Here is a 21,454-nt window from a genome sequence, read left to right as displayed (position 1 = left end):
TAATGGCGTCAATATGTTACGCTACTTTACGCGACGTAAGATGTTTACGTCGACGTCATCATTTTGTTTTGTTTTGTTATTGTAATTGTTGTAATTATTGAGAATCTCGTCAGTTTAAATCTGGAACTTGATGTATTGAGACAAGTCAAAATCGGTATGTTTAATTTTTAACAAAATAATGCAATTGTTTTAAAAGATAATTTACAGTAAGATTTAAATTTAAAGGTACAAAATTTCTAATTAGATTTATTGTGTAATTCATATATAGTTTATTGATGATGTGAATGTTTTTATGTTTATTATTTATTGCGAAGTACAAATTGTAAATGAATATTTTCAGAGAATCGCTTATCAACGCTTATCAACGCTTATCAACGCTTATTGACGTTTATCAAGGAAATAAAAGTTAAAGGCGCATACTCGTTTAGATTTATATTTGAAGTAGAACCCAAGTTCCCGTACAATTCTCGATTTCTTCAATATGGAGGAAGTATCTACCGAAAATGGAACAGATCCTACGCATGAGGATTTTGGTAGTGTTAAACGTTCACGTTCTTCGCAACTTGGAAAATTGACCCGATTATACAAAGACTTAGAACTGAAAATGATATCACATGAGAACGCAGATGAGGTACAAATATTGTATGACACGTTGTGTGAGCGCTTTGAATCATTTAAATCAGCACATTTGTTATGCTTAGACTTATGCTCAGACCCGGATGTACGGAAAACGCTTGAATTGAATTACGAACATTGTAGTCAAAACTTCTTTGAGTGCCAGGAAAAGATTTTCACAGTGGAAATCTGTGCAGAAAATACCTGATGATGATGTTTTATCTACAGTTAGCAGTGCAAATTCCGTGTCAATCACAGGCAAAGTTGAAAAGTGCGAAAGCAAAACGTTTGATTGCGGAATTAAAATTAAAATCATTGGAGAAAAAACATGGACTCGAATTAGCGCGCAAGGAAGTCGAATTTAAACAGCAATTACTTGATCAACAGATCGTTCTTGAAGAAGCGCAGATAGAAGAATCCGTATGGCAAGAAAATTGTGTTTAACGCGGATGAATCTTCAAAGCAGACGATATTAATCAACGAGTCTCCTAGTGAACAAAATTCAAATAAACGTCATACAGGCAAAGATGGAATTTTCAAATCAAGAACTGATACATCAGCATGTTTATTAACCGATGATGGAATTAATAATAATCATCACAGAATGTTGGGCGGTACAAGCGGATTTGATGCAGACGACATTGTTGAACGCACTAATTCCCGTGCTGCACGTGATATGAGTAATACTGAATCGTACAAATTGTCAAATCGCACGCTAAACGCAGTATCTGGTAACGAATCATGTACAAGAAATTCCGAAGTTAGTGAATCCGGTATTGATACAGCATTTCAAAAACTTGCTTTCGCGCTGCACGAGGGATTCAATTTACCAAAACCGGAACTATTAACTTTCAGCGGAAAGCCAACGGAATATTGCAAGTTTATAAAGAACTTTGAAACTAATATAGAAAATAGAGTTTCTGATGACAGCCAACGGTTGAGCTATTTAATACAATACTGTTACGGAGAAGCAAAAATTTGTATCGAAGACTGTGTGTTGTTAGAACCAAGTGAAGGATACAAACGCGCACGCGAAATCTTATACTCTCGTTATGGAAGACCGCACGTGATCACGAGGACATACATTGAAAAACTTGTAGAAGGTCCCCAGTTATCAGCATCTGACATTTAAGGTATTTCTAATTTAGCCATGGAAATGCAAAAATGTGAAATCACGTTATCACAACTAGGTTTCTCTTGTGAAATAGATAACTCTCAAAATTTGAGACGTATAGTGAAGCGGTTACCAATGCATTTGAGAGTGAAATGGGTTGAGATCGCACACGTGATTAATGAGTCTGGTAGAGAACCAAAGTTTTCCGATTTAGCGAGATTTGTAGATGAAAAGTCGCGAGTTGCTAATTCCATGTACGGTATAGACATTGTTAAGGAGAACAGAACATTAAAAGTGGAACACAAGACGACTTCCGGTCGATTTTATGCTGAAAAACCATCAAAAGATATAACAACACTGACTACTCAGAGTAATACGGAAATGAAGAAGTACGAGCGAAAATGTAGATGTTGCCATGGTAACTGTGCAGACTTATGTTCATGTGTGAAATTCAAGTCTATGAATTTAAAAGAACGGAACGAAGTGGTTAAAAAGAACAAACTGTGCTTTAATTGTTTGAAAGGAAATCATTCCTTTAATAACTGTAGGAAACCAAAGTTATGTACCGTGCCGGATTGTAGAATTAAACACAATATTCTACTACATAGTTGGACTGGACCACGGAACGAGGCCTCAGTCACACAATCCTCGGTGAATTGCGCAGCTGTTAAGAGTTCATTTGTGAAGAACTGTTTGGGTGTTGTGCCTGTGATTGTAAGAGGCGAAAACGGGATTCAGTGTCATACATACGCGCTGTTAGACGATGGTGCTGACAAAACACTATGTGACGAGAGACTGTTACAGAAGTTAAATGTTGATTGTAAGCCAATAACGTTTCAAATATCAACCGTGAACTCATCTAGCAGCACGAGTTATGGGCATGAAGCGGACCTTACAGTTATGGCTGTAAACGGAACCGGAAGTGAGGAAGTCTCCCTCCGTAAGGTATGGTCGGTGAAGAAACTACCGATATCTGCAAAATCAGCGGCAATGCATTTAGATTACAAAACTTTTCCATACTTATCTGACATTGAAATTCCCCAAATTCCCAATACTGATGTAATGCTTCTTATTGGCACAGATTTCCCAGCAGCCCATATCCCCTTAGAAGTACGGTCAGGAGATAGTGACCAACCATATGCAGTGCGTTCCCGCCTAGGATGGGAGATTCGTGGTCCCTTGAAAGACGATACAGCTCCCAGTGCAGTAAATATCCACTTTGAACAGTCCAGAGACATATTATTACAGGAACACTTAGAAAAGATGTGGAATACTGATTTCAACGACAGATTGAACGAGAAAAATTCTATGTCCTTAGAAGACAAAAGTGCAATGAAAATAATGGAATCTTCTCTTATTCATAGAGACGGACACTACATGATGGGGTTACCATGGAAAAACGAAAACGGACAATTGCCTAACAACATTCCACTCGCTCAAGTGCGTCTTCAACAACTAAGAAACAAACTGTCACGTGACCCAGGATTACAGAAAATGTACACAACTACCATGAACGAATATATAGAGAAAGGTTTTGCGACTGAATTACCTGAAATGGAGGACGAGAACTATCACAAACGTATCTGGTACTTACCACATCATCCAGTTACTAGTGTAAACAAACCAGGGAAAGTTCGCATTGTGTTTGATTGCGCTGCGAAATATAAAGGCGTTTCATTGAATAGCCAACTGCTCCAAGGACCTGACCTAATGAACAGTCTTATGGGCGTAGTAATTCGTTTTAGGAAAGAGAAAATAGCCCTTGCCGCGGATATAGAATCCATGTTTCATCAAGTGCGCGTTACGGATGAAGATCGCAATGTTTTACGTTTTCTATGGTGGCCTGGTGGGGACTTAAATAAGAAACCAAAGTGTTACCGCATGAATGTACACTTGTTTGGAGCGACATCATCACCAAGTTGTGCGGCGTATGCCTTAAAGAGAACTGCAGTTGACAATGCCGAAATATTTGAACCGGAAGTGGTTACTACAGTCCAGAGAAATTTTTATGTTGACGACTGTTTGAAGTCTGTGGAATCAGAACAAAAGGCAATAAAGTTAGCAACTGATCTTCAGTCAATTATGAAGTTAGGCGGATTTCGACTGACTAAATGGCTAAGTAACAGCAGAGAAGTTTTGAATGCTATCCAGAATCCGAACGCGCGCCTTCTGTTGTAAATTTGAGTCTCGATGATACCTTACCTTGTGACCGCGCCTTAGGAGTACTTTGGAATGTAAATGAAGATAAAATTTGTTTTAAAGTAAAATTGGAAAAGAAGCCTTTCACGAGACGTGGAATTCTTTCCGTCGTAAGTTCTATATACGACCCACTTGGACTTGTGTCACCTGTTACACTCCAGGCCAAGGGTATAGTACAAAGTTTGTGCAGATTGAAGATTGGCTGGGACGACCAGATACCACAAAACATCAGTAATGAATGGCAAACTTGGTTATCTACCTTATCTAGCTTAGAAAAGCTATCTGTGAATCGCTGGTACAGACCACAGGGATTTGGGACCGCCAGAAATACCCAGTTACATATATTCAGTGATGGCTCGGAACGAGGCTATGGTGCATGCGCTTACTTGCGCTTTGTTGATGTACATGACAACGTACATTGTTCCCTGGTGATAGGAAAGTCTCATCTAGCACCAATAAAGCAGATGTCTATTCCACGACTTGAGTTATCTGGCGCTGTAGTAGGGTGTAGATTATTTGCAATGTTATCTGATGAATTAGATATGAACTTTGACCAAGTTACCTTTTGGACAGACTCCATGATTGTTCTTGGATATATAAATAACGTGTCCAAGCGGTTCAAGACGTTTGTTGGGAATAGACTCAGCATAATTCATGAAACAACTTCCCCAGACCAATGGCGCCACGTGCACACAAGTTCGAATCCAGCAGACATAGCTTCCAGAGGAATAAGTGCATACGATACTGAAAAACTTCATTTATGGTTAAATGGACCAACGTTTCTTCAGCAAGACTCTGAAAAATGGACAAAAAATCCACTTCCGCCGGAAGTAGCAGAAAATGATAACGAGGTCAAGAAGGAAGTCCTGATTAATAAAACTTCTGCAGCTGAATGTCTAGATAGCATTAGATCGCTATTGTAGCTGGACGAAACTAAGAAGAGCAGTCGCATGGTTGCTAAGATACAAGAATTTCTGCAGACAGCGATACCTAAAACACAAGTTGAAAATGGTAGATGGCAACTTAACATTAGAAGAAATCCAGACAGCAGAGCATAACATAATGTTGTATGTACATAATACAGCATTTTCTAGTGAAATTAACAATTTACAAAATTCTAAGCCGGTCAAAAAGGACAGCAGTATCGCTTCATTGAATCCTGTGATATATGATGACCTCATTCGGGTACAGGGTCGACTTCAATCTCGCAACCCGAGTAAATGTCCAGTGATACTACCCAATAAAAATACCGTGACAAGATTGATAATACGACATATACATGAAAAATAATGGTCATGCCGGAAACAGCATGTACTAGCCGCATCCCGTGAAAAATACTGGATACTTCAGGGACCTAGTGCAGTGAAAAATATTGTAAAGAATTGCATTATATGCAGACGACAACATACCCCATTGATGACTCAACAGATGGCCCCTCTCCTACCCGAGCAGACGACACCAGATGAACCTCCGTTCACGAATGTAGGTATTGATTACTTTGGACCACTTATTGTAAAAGCAGAGCGTACACATGTAAAGAGATACGGTTGTCTTTTCACGTGTCTTGCAACTAGAGCAGTACATCTTGAAGTTACACACACTTTGACAACTGACTCATTCATCGCAGCATTTCAGCGTTTTACGGCTAGAAGAGGATATCCGAAGAAGGTGTACAGTGATAATGGAACAAATCTTGTGAGCGGTGATCGTCAATTAAGACACTCGATTCAAGAATGGAACAATTCGAAAATAGGAAAATTTATGACTGAAAAAGAAATTAAGTGGAACTTTAACACACCTCAAGCAAGTCACCGAGGAGGAGCGTGGGAGAGACTGATTCGTTCTACGAGAACTATTTTGAAATCATTAATCAAGCAACAACTTCTTACAGATGAGCAGCTTCTTACTTTGATGACAGAAGCCGAAAGGGTACTCAACGATAGACCAATAACCCCTGTTAGTGACGACCCAAATGACTTGTTAGCCTTAACTCCAAACATGTTACTATTAATGAAATCTAACAGCAGTATTCCAAAGGGAGTGTTTAAAAATGAAGACAATTATGTAAAGCGTTGGTGGAAACAAGTACAATATCTGGCTAATATATTTTGGAGAAGATGGGTCCGTGAATACATACCGTCACTGCAAAGTCGTTCAAAATGGCAGAGGAAAACTACAGATTTGCGTGTTGGTGACATTGTGTTAGTTTTCTGACGAGAATACTACAAGGGGACAATGGCCCTTAGGACGTGTTATCCAGATACGAGAAAGCCGAGATGGACATGTTAGAAGTTGTGTTATGAAATACAAAGACACTGAATCAGTGAAATCTATTACTAAATTGTGTCTACTTGAAAGTTCACCTTAGTCATACTCATGTTGCTTATTGACATTTTAAAGTTTAAAAGCTAAGCTTTAACAGTTACCATTTGAATATACATATTTTTAAGTTGGCAAAGGTCAATTTTGTCTCTTTATTGTACATGTACTTATTATTGCGATTTTGATGAAATTTAAGAGTAATTTCATGGCGAGGACTGTTAGAAACGTATTGATTTCTAAGTACTTCAGATTTGTGAACGTTGTTAATGGCGTCAATATGTTACGCTACTTTACGCGACGTAAGATGTTTACGTCGACGTCATCATTTTGTTTTGTTTTGTTATTGTAATTGTTGTAATTATTGAGAATCTCGTCAGTTTAAATCTGGAACTTGATGTATTGAGACAAGTCAAAATCGGTATGTTTAATTTTTAACAAAATAATGCAATTGTTTTAAAAGATAATTTACAGTAAGATTTAAATTTAAAGGTACAAAATTTCTAATTAGATTTATTGTGTAATTCATATATAGTTTATTGATGATGTGAATGTTTTTATGTTTATTATTTATTGCGAAGTACAAATTGTAAATGAATATTTTCAGAGAATCGCTTATCAACGCTTATCAACGCTTATCAACGCTTATTGACGTTTATCAAGGAAATAAAAGTTAAAGGCGCATACTCGTTTAGATTTATATTTGAAGTAGAACCCAAGTTCCCGTACAACGCCCATCACTTTGGAATAAATTAAATTTAGACTCATCTGAGAACGTCACAGTTGACCAATCAACCCAAGACCAATCAGCATGCTCTTTGGCAAAGTTCAAACGGAGTTGCCTGTGTCTTGGTGAAAGCAAAGGCTTCTTTACGGCCAAATAATAAAGTCCTGCCTCATGTAGACGACGTCTCACTTTTGTTGCGGAAGCACACATTTGAGGATAGCCAATCTCTTCGCAGCTCATTCACTGGTTGCTTTCCTGTTTTGCAGTGAAGCTGACTCACTAATAGACAGTCATCTCTTTTGTCTGAAACTTTTTACCTCCCTGTCCTAGCACGATCTTTGTGGGTACCAGTGGCCTCATACCGTTTCAGAGTGTGGTAGACTGTTAACCTGAAGTAAACAAAGACAAATTAGAAAAAAAAACACAGCAAGATTAATAACATAATTTTATAGCAGCAAAAGAAAAACACAATTCGACTTAAAATTTTGAACAAGAAAACATTTAAAGAAAGCTTATCTCTTACCTTGGTCGATCCATCTGAATGGCGATATCCGCTACTGAGACTCCCTGCTCCCTCATAATCTGGCATCGTAATGTCTCCTCTAATGTTAGCATTTTGAATTGGAGTTGACTTACAGGTTTCATATTTTCAATATAAAGCACATTTTTGATGCAACCTTTCTTAGGAGAATCTTAATTTTATTATTTGAAACTTCATATCTTTACTAGAGAATGTTAAATGTCAAATATCTAATTTATTAAAGCTCTGTTATTTCTGAATTTTTATAAAATGCTTTTTTTGAATTACCCCCCTTTATTCTACTCCTTAATAGAACCAAATTCTTTTATAAACTATTGACAGATGAAAAAAAAAGTTTGCCAGTGAATGATAAATTTTAAGGTATGTCCAAGGACTTTTGGAGGGCACTGTATATATATATATATATATATATATATATATATATATATATATATATATATATATATATATATATATATATATATATATTTATTTATTTTATGCTTTTCAGTGGATTACTGATTTATCCGTGAAAATTATATTTGATAATTTCACAGTGAAAATTATCAAAATATAATTTCACACTTTTTAATGACAAAACTACTTTTTAAAGATTTTTCCCATGTGGTACCTCAATTTTATTTTTGCTAACAATTCTGACAATGTCAGGCTGTTTAAAGAAAACGCAAAGCTGAAATTGATAAATAACTTAAATGTCAAAAGTAATAAAAAGAAGAAAACTTACTTCTATTCATTCAAATTCCAATCACCAAATTTCGTCTCTAAATTTTTGTTTCATTTTTACAGTCTGAAAAATACATTCCTTCCACATGCAAACTGCTCTTGATGACATTTGGGCATATTAAAGTATCCTACGAGTAATAACTGCCGTATGCTTCATGAAAAATTGAAAAGCAATGACAGCTACAGCTCGTAGAACAAGTAAACCACCCAGCGTTCTGAGCAAGTTCCAAGTCTTCCATTTTCATAGCTGCTTTTTTTCATGTTTTCACATCTGTCAACACTTATTTTTTGTCTGTTTCAATCCTCAAATATGTTTTCTTTCTTTTAAAAAGGTGTATGACACTAACAAATCCAAATGATATCCCTCTGAATCAAACACAATTATTTTCCTCCCGTGAAATACACAACTTTAAAAAATGGCTGCCGCTTACATTTAACAAAGCCAGGTCTAATATAAATTCGCAGTAAGTAACAGAAATATGGATGGATGGTTGGAATTTTCTCCTACAAGAATTGTTTGTTTTTATTATTAAAACAAGCGATCATTCATATTTTTTAAACAAAATAAATAATATCACTGTCATTTAACGTTGATTGTCTGACTTATTTTTTCAGCTCAAGACTTCTTGTTTTTAATGAGAAATTCGCACTAAATGGGGCTCTCAATGGGGAAACAGATTTTAATATTTATGTTAATATTATGGAAATTTCGTTTAAACTTGTTTTTTAGCATAAAATAAAAAGAAAATTTGTTTGTTTGTTGTGTAAGATGTCATCTTACACACAAACAAACAAATATCCTCTATATATATATATACAGTTACATTCCTCTTATGGGGCATACATAAGGCCTAGCATGTTGTATGGGGGTGTAGGCTACCCTTCTAAAATAGTGCCCGTACGCCGGTTTTAATAGTTAATGCACCACAAATGTATATATTTTTAATGGGGTTTTATGTTATTGGTCAATATGTTTTCACCTATTGTAAAATTAAATATATAGTTGATATATATAACTTAGTACCCCTTAGTTCTGTTGTTTGGAAATGTTCATTATATGCCTACATAGTGGCATATATAAAAACTGACTGCATGAAATAATGCCACTCAAGTCGGTCTTATATATGGGCCCCGTAAGTGATGGTATGTGTGAATATATATATATATTTATATATATTTATATATATATATATATATATATATATACAAGCATTATATATAAATGGCTCTTGTTACACTTTGAACTTTGTCTGGAACATAACTCTAAAAGTATAAGAGATATCAACATGAAACTTTGTAGGTCGATAGATCTCATTAGTAGAAGTACATTGTTAAAGAAATATATATAAATGCTTATATATATATATATAAATGCGTATATTTATAAATGCGTATGTATATATATATACAAAATATATAGACAAAACTAATGTGACAAGACAGACGGTTTGAATTTATAAAAAGGAAAAGTTAAGATTTGTTCAAACATTTCTTTGTTTGCTTTTAGAAAAAGTAAAAGGTTGAGCGTTAATTGCCCCCGCCCGGCGCTGGCTCTTGTTAATAAATTGATCCACTGGGCCTTGTATACCTTATATGAATGACTATGATTTTATTCATTTTTATGTAAATTCAGGTAAGAAGACATTCAAACAAAAATCAAGATCACCAAGGATCACAGGGGACCATGGATTTTCTCCAGGCAACAGGACAGGTGCTTACAATTTTTCTCAATGAACATCCATATAAAATAATGATATTATTGATCAGTTCTGTAGCTCAATAAAAAATTATTGTACAAATGTACAAAGTATAATTATGGAGAGCTGTCCTCATCCTATCAACCACTTCTGCTTCCAGATTTCTGAACAAAGTTGTTAGCAGATATATTTTTTAGTTCTGTACCAGTTTAACCTGAGGGGACTTTAGGATTGCCATCCGTCAGTTTGTCTGTCCACAAAAACTGGATCCTGTACTTCAAAGTACTGAAAAAAGTTAAATGAAACTTGTAATATGGATATATGACAATAAGGAAATTGTGCACATCTTTTTTGTAAGCTCTATAAAATATTGTTGTGCACCTGGTTTTTTCGTCTGCACTATCAAATAGGGATAGGGGGCCATCAACAAAAGGAAGAATAGAGTTGATTCTATAACAATAGAGGAAGGGGTCAATGGCCCTCTAATAAACAAAAGAAAATAACAATAGAAATGGTTCTTTATCCCTATTACAGTTTCACGTCTGGTCTATATCTTTTGAACTGGTGAAAGTAAATTGAGACTTCTTGGCAGAAATCTTAACCATAATGAGACAATTTACAGATTGCAAATTTGACCTTTTTCAGGTCAAAGTCACACATGAGGTTTAGACTTCCTGAGATGAAAATTGGCCTGGCCCTGAGGATAACTTGATTTTTATAGACTTATATAGAAAAACATATGAAAGTTTCATTGTGTGAAATTACAATGTCTAGAGATAAGATATTTAGCATGTTGCATTGCCTTATTTACCCAAAGCTCCAGATAAGCTTTCAGTGGTAAGTGAGTAATACCCAACCCTATTAAAATTATTTGGGTATTTAAAATTTTCATTTGTGTATAATGCAAATTTTACCCTATGTTTCAAAATTTAAGATATATCTTGGAAGACTGTCCTCCTAATAAATATAAACCACTTACCCATATGAAAAATATCAAAGAAGCCACCGTCTTATTGCTAGATGCACCCATACATTAGTCAATGTTTCATTTTTTGTTTCCCAATGTACAAATTTTGCATGTCAGTTTTCTTTATTGACTAATGCTTCTATTTACCCAGGGAACTGTATCCTTTACAAGATCAATAATAATTGCAAACTAGATAGAAGTTACTATGATGATTTTTTTTCTCAAAGAAATTGTGTGTTTTAACTAGGACATACAATAACATACTAGTATGTCACAGGTTTTAATCACTGAAAAAATGTGATGTTTTTAATGAGTTTAGGACAAAAGCCCTCCCTGACAAAAGCAGTCCCATCCAAAAATGACAAGGTGGACAAAAGCCCTCCTGTGAAAATGACAGGGGGGACAAAAACCCTCCCGTGAAAATGACTGGGCGGAAAAAGCCCTCCTGTGAAAACAGGGCGGACAAAAGCCCTCCCGCAGCAAATACATACATGTACATTGAATAGTTTGTATTTTCTTTTCAATGCACTAAACATATTAAAATTGTAATCATGTATATATTTGTTTTCCATTGGCATAAGCGTGTTTGTATGAGCTTGAGCAAATTTCTGACAGGCATCTAAATAATAAGTGCTTGAATCTGTAAGTGCATATTTATTCACATAAAAATGAAGAATTACTCCCATGTGAAGTTAAGATTATAATAGAGTAATAAATTTAAAATTAAGTCCAAGAAATTTATAAGGTGCCTTGTAATGTGTCAATTACTTTTAAAAGTGACTTTGTTTTAAACAACATTCGTGTAAAAAGTTACCTTGTTAAACATTTCAGAATGAAAGGTGGTTCTAGCTCATAAAAATACTCAGATCAATTGAAAATTGAAAGAAACAACAAATATATATGTTACAATTTTAATATGTTGAGTGCATTGAATAAAAACACAGGTAAGTATTATATACATTACATTATATGTTTTTGTTATGGGAGGGCTTTTGTCAGCCTTGTTAATTTCATGGGAGGGCTTTTGTCCGCCTAATCATTTTCACGGGAGGGCTTTTGTCCGCCCTGTCATTTTCACAGGAGGGCTTTCAATGTCCGCCCTATCATTTTCACGTGAGGGCTTTTGTCCGCCTTGTCGTTTTTGAATGGGAGGGCTTTTGTCCTCCCTGTCATTTTCACGGGAGGGCTTTCAATGTCCGCCCTATCATTTTCACGTGAGGGCTTTTGTCCGCCTTGTCGTTTTTGAATGGGAGGGCTTTTGTCCGGGAGGGCTTTTGTCCATTTCCTGTTTTTAATATTCAAAGTCAAAGGTTGTGCTACATTTTGATACTATCAGACAATTGATTAGGATGAATTGCTGCATTGACCTTTTACCATACACAGATTGCAGTTAAATACAAATTGAAAAGTACCTATGAAGACATAGAAATAAACAAAAATGTTTAATCAACTCATTTTTGTGCCGCTTGCCTCAAACTACTGGTACAATTTCATCCAAACTTTACAGAAATGATCAGTACCAAATCTAGTTGAGCATATATTCAGCATTTATTGCTTCAATGATTTTAGTCTGAGTAATGACCCTTTAATGGTTTTATTTTTAGTTCCCCGGTCAAAAAGTGTCATGGTGAGCTTTTGTGATTGCTTTTCATCCGGCATCGGTCCATAAACTTGTACTTTAAACGAAATCTCCTCATAAACTGCTAAGCCAATTTCATCCAAACGCAGAATTCTGTTTGCCATGTCAACTGAAAGAGAAAAAAACTTCTTGTAAAAACCGAAAGAGCTAGAGCTTAGATATTTAAATTAAAACATGTTGGTGTCTACCAAGTTTGTTCAAACAAAAGCCCTGGGCTCAAAATTGACCCTGCCCCAGGGGGTCATTGATTTTCCTTATAATTATGTAAATGAAAAAAACAAAAACAAAAAATCTTCTTGTAAAAACCCAGAACTAGAGCTTAGATATTTGTTAGGTAGGTTTCTACCTAGTTGGTCTAAATAAAAGCCCTGGGGTTAAAATTGGCCCGCCACAGGGTCACTGATTTTCCTTATATTTATATAGTTAAAACAAAAAAATAAAACTTATTCTATTATACTTTAGAGGCTTTAACTTAAATATTTGTTATGTGGACCTCTACCAATTTTGTTCAAATTATAGCCCTAGGGTAAAAATTGGCTCCATCCCAGGAGTCACCTAGTTTACATAGACTTAAAGTTTTATAAGAAAATACATATATTAGTCTTCTTTTGCAAAACTAAAATGTCCAAAGTTTAGATATTAGGCATGTAAAATTGCCATGTGGATCCTCTAAGTTTTATGTAATTGATGAACTTGAATAGAAAATGGCCCTCTGGGGTCACTCATTTTACACTGTGTAATCATTATTATTTGTGGGGCATGAATTTTCGTGTTTTTCGTGGATAGGTCAATTAAATCCATAAATAGTTTAGTTTTGTAATATTAAACCGTTTACTTCATAGAACCGTGTTTCGTGTTTTTCGTGGATAGGTCAATTAAATCCATAAATAGTTTAGTTTTATAATATTAAACCGTTTACTTCATAGAACCGTGATTTGCCGAATAGGGATAGGGGGCCATCTAACTGTAAACAGAACAAAAGAGAACAATACAGTTCATTCATTAACAAAAGAGTAAGGGGCCATTGGCCCTCTATTAAACAAAGAAAAATAACAAAAGAAATGGCCCCTTATTCCATTTCAGCAGGTCGTCCGTCTATCTGTTCTTAGGAGGTTAACCTAAAACGGCAAGTTGGATTTTTATGCCACCGCAGCATCTACGATAACTGTACCCGTCTTGCTAAAACAATTTTAATGATCTGTACCCTACTTGTATTTTCACTGAACCATAACTTGCGAGTCATTTTTGATGATTTTTATTGTTTTTGTCCTATGTTCCAAATTATATCTTGCAGAATATGAAGTTATTGTGTCACAAGAGCATGACACATCTTTTAGTTCTGTATAAGTAACCAATACTGCACATGAATGGACCTTCATCATGTTTTCACTTTCCATGGCAATACCAGCATGAAGTAGCTGGTAATACGAATTAGGAAGAAAATTATTTCTTGACAGGAATTATATCAACCAAAAAATCTTATCTTCATTTATCATTCATTTTTCTTTGAAAAGATATAAAGCTAAGATATAACATAAGTACTATAAACGTTTCTACTATTAAGTTCAACGGCATTGTTGTTGGTTTTGACGTGACCGTTGTATAACGTCTCATATCAATCCATCCTCCTCGAAAGATCATCACAGGATTATTTTTGGCAGATTACTTACTAGTATTTCAACAAAGCTTTACACCTACCGTTGATTTCAATATGCTTTTTGAAACACGGTTTCATATTCTCATAAATGCCTTGACTTTCTTTTTCTGACATGCACGACTAGGATCACTCTTAATAAATCATTTTAAAGAGTTTCCTAAATATTGTTGTTGAACGTCTAAAAGGTAGTTTTTACTCTTTCAAGTTTATTTCCACTTATTTTTAAATAGTTTACAGTCTTGCCAGTGTCTAAGATAACTTGTTAGTTTTATTTTCACACAACTTAAAAAGTTTATCATTGGCTATCATAAGTTATCTTAAGTCAAAAGATATATATAAATCCAGTTCCTTTCTATAAATTGCCATATACATGTATTTCAGATGGATTTGGATGAATCATTTGTAGTTGAGGGTCTTGACAGTAGCTTTCGTGTAACAAACACTCCCCTGAAAACACAACATAAATGTGGGATCTGTGGAATAAGTTGACACGTTTAAACTTAAACTCTTCGTCATCTGTACTACAAAAATGTATCGTATTTGTCGATGTGTTTAACAGGCGTTTTGGTTTTTTGACATTTCTTGATTGGAGATTATTTTTCAAGTCCTTCTTGTCTTGAAATTTCAACTGTTTTTGTAATATCATTTGCTTTTAAAGTCCGTTTTACTTTTTTTCAGTTCTTTTGTAATAATTATAAAGTCTTTTGAGTATGATTTTAATGTTTCTGTTATTGTTGTCAAACTGAGAAATTGTTATTATAAGCAAGCTTTTGTTCTGATGTCCAAATTATGAACAATAATATTTCCTAATTTTTTTTTTTTGAAGAGAAAGGGGGCAATGAAGACAACTGAATTCTTCCATTTTGCCTGTCAATAAACTAATAAATACATTAAATAATTAACGTTCTCTCCATTAAATCTTTAAAAATACTCACAAGTCAGGGTACAGATAAAATTTGTAAACTCACAAGTAGGGTTCACAATCACCAGCAAGTAACGCTCAGTTTACGGAAATGACCTCCTTGGTTAAACTCTTAATTTAATGTTCAAAATACAGCAATATTTTTTACAGATGACTAAATTATCATTTTTTATTGATTATTTTAGTAGTTCGATATCACAATTCAATGTTTAACTAAATAAACCTTGAAATAAGACGGATTTTTGCTAGTGTTCAGTGTTGATCACCGGAAAGCAGTTCGTGAGTTTCGATTATTTTATAGCTTTAATACTAAAATTTATATTTTGCATAACTTAAACGCTTAATAAAGTTTCTCTTCTACGATATGAATAAAGATTTACTAACCTAACGTCCATAAGTATCAATATAAATACCAATATATTAAACAAGTTAAGCGTCAGAAAATGGCTGACACTGACATCTTCTCACAAGATCCGGTTGGGGTTCAAATCGTTTGTATACTGTGAAGATGTAAAGTGAACTTGATATCATCTCACCTAGATTTTGACAAAGTGTCTTACTGTGTTGTCCTTTGATGTACAGTCATCAAATTTAGGCTGTGTGAAATATGACCTTCACCACCAAATTCACTAGACTCAATTGCATTGATAGATTCCTCCTCTGATCTTTTATTTGAATAACAATAGATTTAACCACTAATGTGATAATAAGAATTAGATAGGTCAGTGATCTATGCATTAGGGCAATCTTCAATTGTATAGAAACAAAAAATTCTGTTCCTACATTACTATTTAGTGTTGTATTAATGTGGTGGCATAGCATTTTTCACAAATGCAATCTTGTTGTTTTTTTCAATTTTATTGTTTTCCTTATTTATTTATTTATTTGTTTACTTTTTAAAGTATTTTTAACAAAGAAATTTCCTAGTCTTTAGGAATTTATGTAAGAATTTCAAGGAGTTTAGCACAGATGTTAATGATTTTGTTCTACAACAAAAAATCTAAGTAATTCCTAAATACTAGGAATTTTGCAAAATCTGAAGTCTTAGAAATCTAAGAAAATAAATTACAATTCCTAGTATTACTTAGAAATTGATGAGTTGTGATAAAATTATTAGAAATAACTAGTTCTCAGTAACTGGTTATTCCTAGGAAATACTAGAATAGCCAAGACTGGCTTTACTATACTGGAATATTCTAGGATAATTACTGGGATATACTGGGATTTTTTAAATACCAGGATATATATTTCTAGGGAATAGCAACCAGTAAAGTTTGTACATGTGCACTATTTCAGATACAAATATGAACTTTGTGATATCAGTTTATGATTTAGATTTTATATCTGCTTTAGTTTATAGTTTACAATATTACTTGTTCTTTGTCATGGAGAGTAAGTGAGTGATATAAGGGCCATTATGGCCCTCTTGTAATATACAGCTATCGCATTTTGACCATGTGCACAATTTCAGGTGTAGAACTGAAATTTGATATCAAATGACCTAAATATTGACCTAGTTACCTACTTTCTTGTTTTTGATGTACATCAATGAAATTAGGACCGTGTATATAGTACAATTAAAAATACATTTTGTATGAAATATGGTCTAGTGACCAAAATCATTCAATTCTTGTAATAAACACTAGCTTTAACAGTCGGTCCTCAGGTGAGCGCTTTGTGACCAATCACCCCCTTATTCTGTATTTAGAGGGCATGTTCTGATATATTTCTTTTGTAAAATCATGTATGTGACTTAAAATATGTGGATTGTAGAGCTTAAGTACACAAACTTGTGTATCATACACAAGACAGCTTAATAAACATCTGCTACTTGTGTAGACCAGTGCAGTAAAGATATTGTTGCACAATACATAACTTATTATATAACCAAATAATAGCACTTTTAAAGAAAATAAGACTAATCTAATCTCATTTCATTGTCTTGCCTTTTTATGCCCCCGGGCATATAGTAATTGAACCGTCCGTCCGTCTGTCCGAGCAAACATTTTGGGTTTAGGGGCTATATAACAGTAAAGAGAACAAAAGAGAACAATAGGTTCATTCCGTGATCAAAGGGTTTATGGGCTAGTAGCCCTTAAGAAAACAAAAAAAAATAACAAAGAAAATAGCCCCTAAACCCAAAATGTTGGAACGTCCATCTGTCCGTACGAGGTTAACCTAGAACAGCAAGTTGGATTTTTTAGCTCACCAGAGCCGAAGGCTCAGGGTGAGCTATTGGTATCAAAGGGGGATACTCCGGCGTCCGTCGTCATGCGTCAACAATCGTCTTCTTCTCTGAAACCACTGGACAGATTTACTTCGAATTTAGTCTGTAGCATCCTTGTGACAGTCACACTTGAATTTGCTCATGCCATTTCAATTGGCCCCTTTTAGGGGTCAACAGAGCTAAAAATAGAAAAACCTTCAAACATCTTCTTCTACAGAACTAATTGATGGATGATCACCAAACTTTGTCTGTAGCATTCTTGGATGGTGTTTTATCAAGTTTGCTCATATTAATTTGATTGGCCCCTTTTAAGGGTCTCTAGGGCTAAAAATAGAAAAAAAACTTTAGACATCTTCTTCTACAGAACTAATGGATGGATGATCACCAAACTTTGTCTGTATCATTCTTGGGTAGTCTTTTATCAAGTTTGCTCATATCAATTTGATTGGCCCCTTTTAGGGGCTGCTAAAGCTAAAAATAGAAATTACTTTAAACATCTATATCTAGAGAACTAATTGATGGATGATCACCAAACTTTGTCTGTAGCATTCCTGGGTAGACTTTTATCAAATTTGCTCATATTAATTTGATTGGCCCCTTTTAGGGGTCTCTAGACCTAAAAATAGAAAATCATTTAGACATCTTCTACAGAACCAATTGATGGATTATCACCAAACTTTGTCTGTAGCATTCTTAGGTAGTCTTTTATCAAATTTGCTCATATTTTATTTCATCAGCTGATCGGTCACATGATTTATCTTAGACGCTTTAGTGATTATTACATGTTAAAAGCGCTCAGGCGCTTCAGATTGTGACGTCATTATCCGGGTAAATTCACAAATGTCTGCTTCGAAAAAAAGCAGCCAAGATTGGCTTCATTCTTCAATAAAGACAATGTTAACGTTGATGGAAGGACAGAATCTACCGTAAACAACTCTGCGCCTATACCAAATGAGGTTTCCCAACCAAATCAATCGGCGAATGCTGAAACAACTGAGAAATCCAAGCAAAATGATAATGCCCTGAAGCGATTTTTTCGTAAGGAATTTTTGGTTATTAAAATGACTTGCAGAGTTTGTATTACTGAAAATAAAGACAAATCATTCACATCGGGATGCACAAACTTTAGAGTTTTTTAGTGTTACGGGAGTTGAAGGAAAATCGGAACTAGTGTGTTACGCTTGACAGACGCTACCAAAGCTCCATAATTTTACCGATTGGGCACATATTTGCCCTCAAATAAAAAGTTTGTTGTCCCATACTGTAAACACCTTACATATTTTGCATGTGACATTTTGTGTATTCATTTACAAAAGTTATAAAGAAAAAATGTTCCATCAAAATTAACCCTGCTGTAGTGGTCATTTATCAGGTCTTGTATTTCATGATATTTATGGACTGTCCGTAAATTTATGGATAGTCTGGGACATTATCTTATATCCCAGGGATAGTCTAGAAATTTAAAGATTTTTAACCAGGTTTTTTGGAAGGAAAAAACTGGTTATTAGATCGAGGTATGTCGGCGGGCGGGCGTAAACAATTTCTTCTGTGCGCAACTCCTTCTACATTTCTCAACAGATTTTGACCAAACTTTCACAGAAGCTTTGTCATCAAGTGCCCTGGGGCATAGTGTCGGGGTTTTGCGATTGGATAATATTTGACCTAATTATGGCCCTTTGTTTTTTTTCTTTATATAGAATATATAGTGAACAATTTCTCCTGTGCTGAACTCCTACATTTCTCAACGGATTTTGACCAAACTTTCACAGAAGCTTTGTCATCAAGTGTCCTGGCATATATTGTCAGGGTTTTGTGATTGGATAATATTTGACCTAATTATGGCCCTTTGTTTTTTTTTCCTTATATAGAATATATAGTGAACAATTTCTTCTGTGCTGTCAACTCCTCCTACATTTCTCAACGGATTTTGACCAAACTTTCACAGAAGCTTTGTCATCAAGTGCCCTGGCACATATTATCAGGGTTTTGTGATTGGATAATATTTGACCTAATTATGGCCCTTTGTTTTTTTTCCTTATATAGAATATATAGTGAACAATTTCTTCTGTGCTGAACTCCTCCTACATTTCTCAACGGATTTTGACCAAACTTTAACAGAAGCTTTGTCATCAGGTGCCCTGGCACATATTGTCAGGGTTTTGTGATTGGATGATATTTGACCTAATTATGGCCCTTTGTTTTTTTTCCTTATATAGAATATATAGTGAACAATTTCTACCGTGCGCAACTTCTCCTACATTTCTCAACGGATTTTGACCAAACTTTCACAGAAGCTTTGTTATCAAGTGCCCTGGCGCATATTGTCGGGGTTTTGTGATTGGATTTAATTTTTTACCTAATTATGGCCCATTGTTTTTTTTCCTTATACAGAATATATTGTGAACACTTCTTCTGTGGCAATTCCTCCTACATTATTCATGTTTTACATTGCACATAGTTACATTGTTTATTGCTTGTATTTGTATTTCAAATACAACATATTTATCTACAATGGTGATAATTGAAAACCTGGTTTCGTGGCATTGCCATGTTTCTTGTTCAATCCATAAATTTCAAATCTATATTCAATGTGAATTTGCTGTTTTTAATTTTACACTAAAATCTGCATCTTCTGACTAGAGTCATACACTTTTTTAAGGAAAAATAAGAAAATTATCTTATAGTTAAAAATTCTTCTTATAATTGATATTATTTTGAAAATTACATCCTTTGCCCATAAAAACTGATGACCAAAACATTTCTATCTTAAGTAGGTCATACTTCTATTTTTAAGCAACAGGAATGGGCCAAATATAATAAATAGTGGACTAGGTTCCGCACACAAGGCCATTTTTAAACTGAAAGGTTATTTTACATCTTAAACATGTTTTATAAATTATTTAACATCTCTAAGTCCAGATAAGGTATATTTTTTTGGCAAATTTTCAGGACTTCAAATAAATTTAATGCACATTCTTACTACAGTATACAAACATTTATTTCCAAGAAGAGTAGCACACAGAAAACATGTAACAGCAATGGAAATATACTTTTTTACAACATGTAGGTACCAAGCATAGACAAAAAAATTATGATTGAAAGTTTTTTCATCTATTTAGTTATGATTTGTTCGATTAAGAGTTTGGTTTTATTTTAAACAAAAGAATCAAGGTGAAATTACTTGATGTTTGGTAGTTGGGAGAAGTTAATTCATGTGCATATTTCATAACTAACAGCAAATTTGCCATTACAAAAACATACATTTCTTTTTATAATAATCTTAACATTAAAATAGAAATTAGCATGGTTTAATTGCTGAATAAGATGTTTTTATGTGTGACCTACACAGCCACGTACATGTATTTACATTTTCGTCTGCTTTCTCCAGGGAGAGGCTGGGGGGGGGGGGGCAAGATCCCAGATTATGTCCTATCCTGTTGAAAACATGCCAGTTCAGTGAAACACAAATGAAAACTGAATAAATTCATTTGAATTTTCAAGACAAAATGAAAAATGGGAAAGTGTGCGGGACAGGGTCCTGTGCGGAACCGGGCACACTGACTTTAGTTTTTTTTTATTGATTGTTTATATTTACAAAGGTAATGTGGTGAGTTTCATCTTTGTATGATGATTTTGAAATATATTTAATAAAAGTGAAAATTGAAAGTCATCATAGTTTTGAATCTCACCATACTGTTACATTTAATCATATAGTATGTAACCTTATTAATTTTAACCTGTGGTTTTGAATTTTAATGCAGCTTCTACTATTTTCTTACTTAATGTCTGTAAATTTACAGATACAAAAATCTGTAAAATTATGGCTCGTCCAAAAATTTACAGACTGTCCGTAAATATCATGAAATCCTAGACCTGTTTATTCTGTATTATTTAGTCTCATGGGAACACACTTGCAACATAGATATTTCTAACAAAGCCTCCAAAATATTAGGGCAAAATATTTCAATAATTAGAAGGGCAAGTAAAAGTTGAGGTGGACTGGTCTTTCATCAAGTTCTTTGAAAAATAACACTGAAAAACAGTTGTTTCTGGTGAGCGACTCAGGGCCATCATGGCCCTCTTGTCTTAAGTTCTACCTGTACCAAT

At 34.4% G+C, this 21,454-nt stretch overlaps 1 protein-coding gene across 1 annotated transcript; it reads left to right on the top strand.

The window, feature by feature from the left end:
- Positions 1-1,765: 1,765 nt before the first annotated feature.
- LOC132727295 (uncharacterized) lies at positions 1,766-4,851 on the top strand. The gene is made up of 2 exons (XM_060712728.1): positions 1,766-3,848; positions 3,992-4,851. Exons 1-2 carry the CDS (start codon positions 1,766-1,768, stop codon positions 4,849-4,851), a joined length of 2,943 nt encoding a protein of 980 aa, XP_060568711.1.
- The last annotated feature ends 16,603 nt before the right edge of the window (positions 4,852-21,454 follow it).

The sequence above is a fragment of the Ruditapes philippinarum genome, unplaced genomic scaffold (genome assembly GCF_026571515.1).
Source record: "Ruditapes philippinarum isolate M1 unplaced genomic scaffold, ASM2657151v2 ctg3535_1_1_1_1, whole genome shotgun sequence".
NCBI classification, from domain to species: Eukaryota; Metazoa; Mollusca; class Bivalvia; order Venerida; family Veneridae; genus Ruditapes; species Ruditapes philippinarum.
The sequence above is the reverse complement of the archived record's forward strand: the minus strand, read 5'-3'. Positions and strand labels throughout refer to the sequence as shown.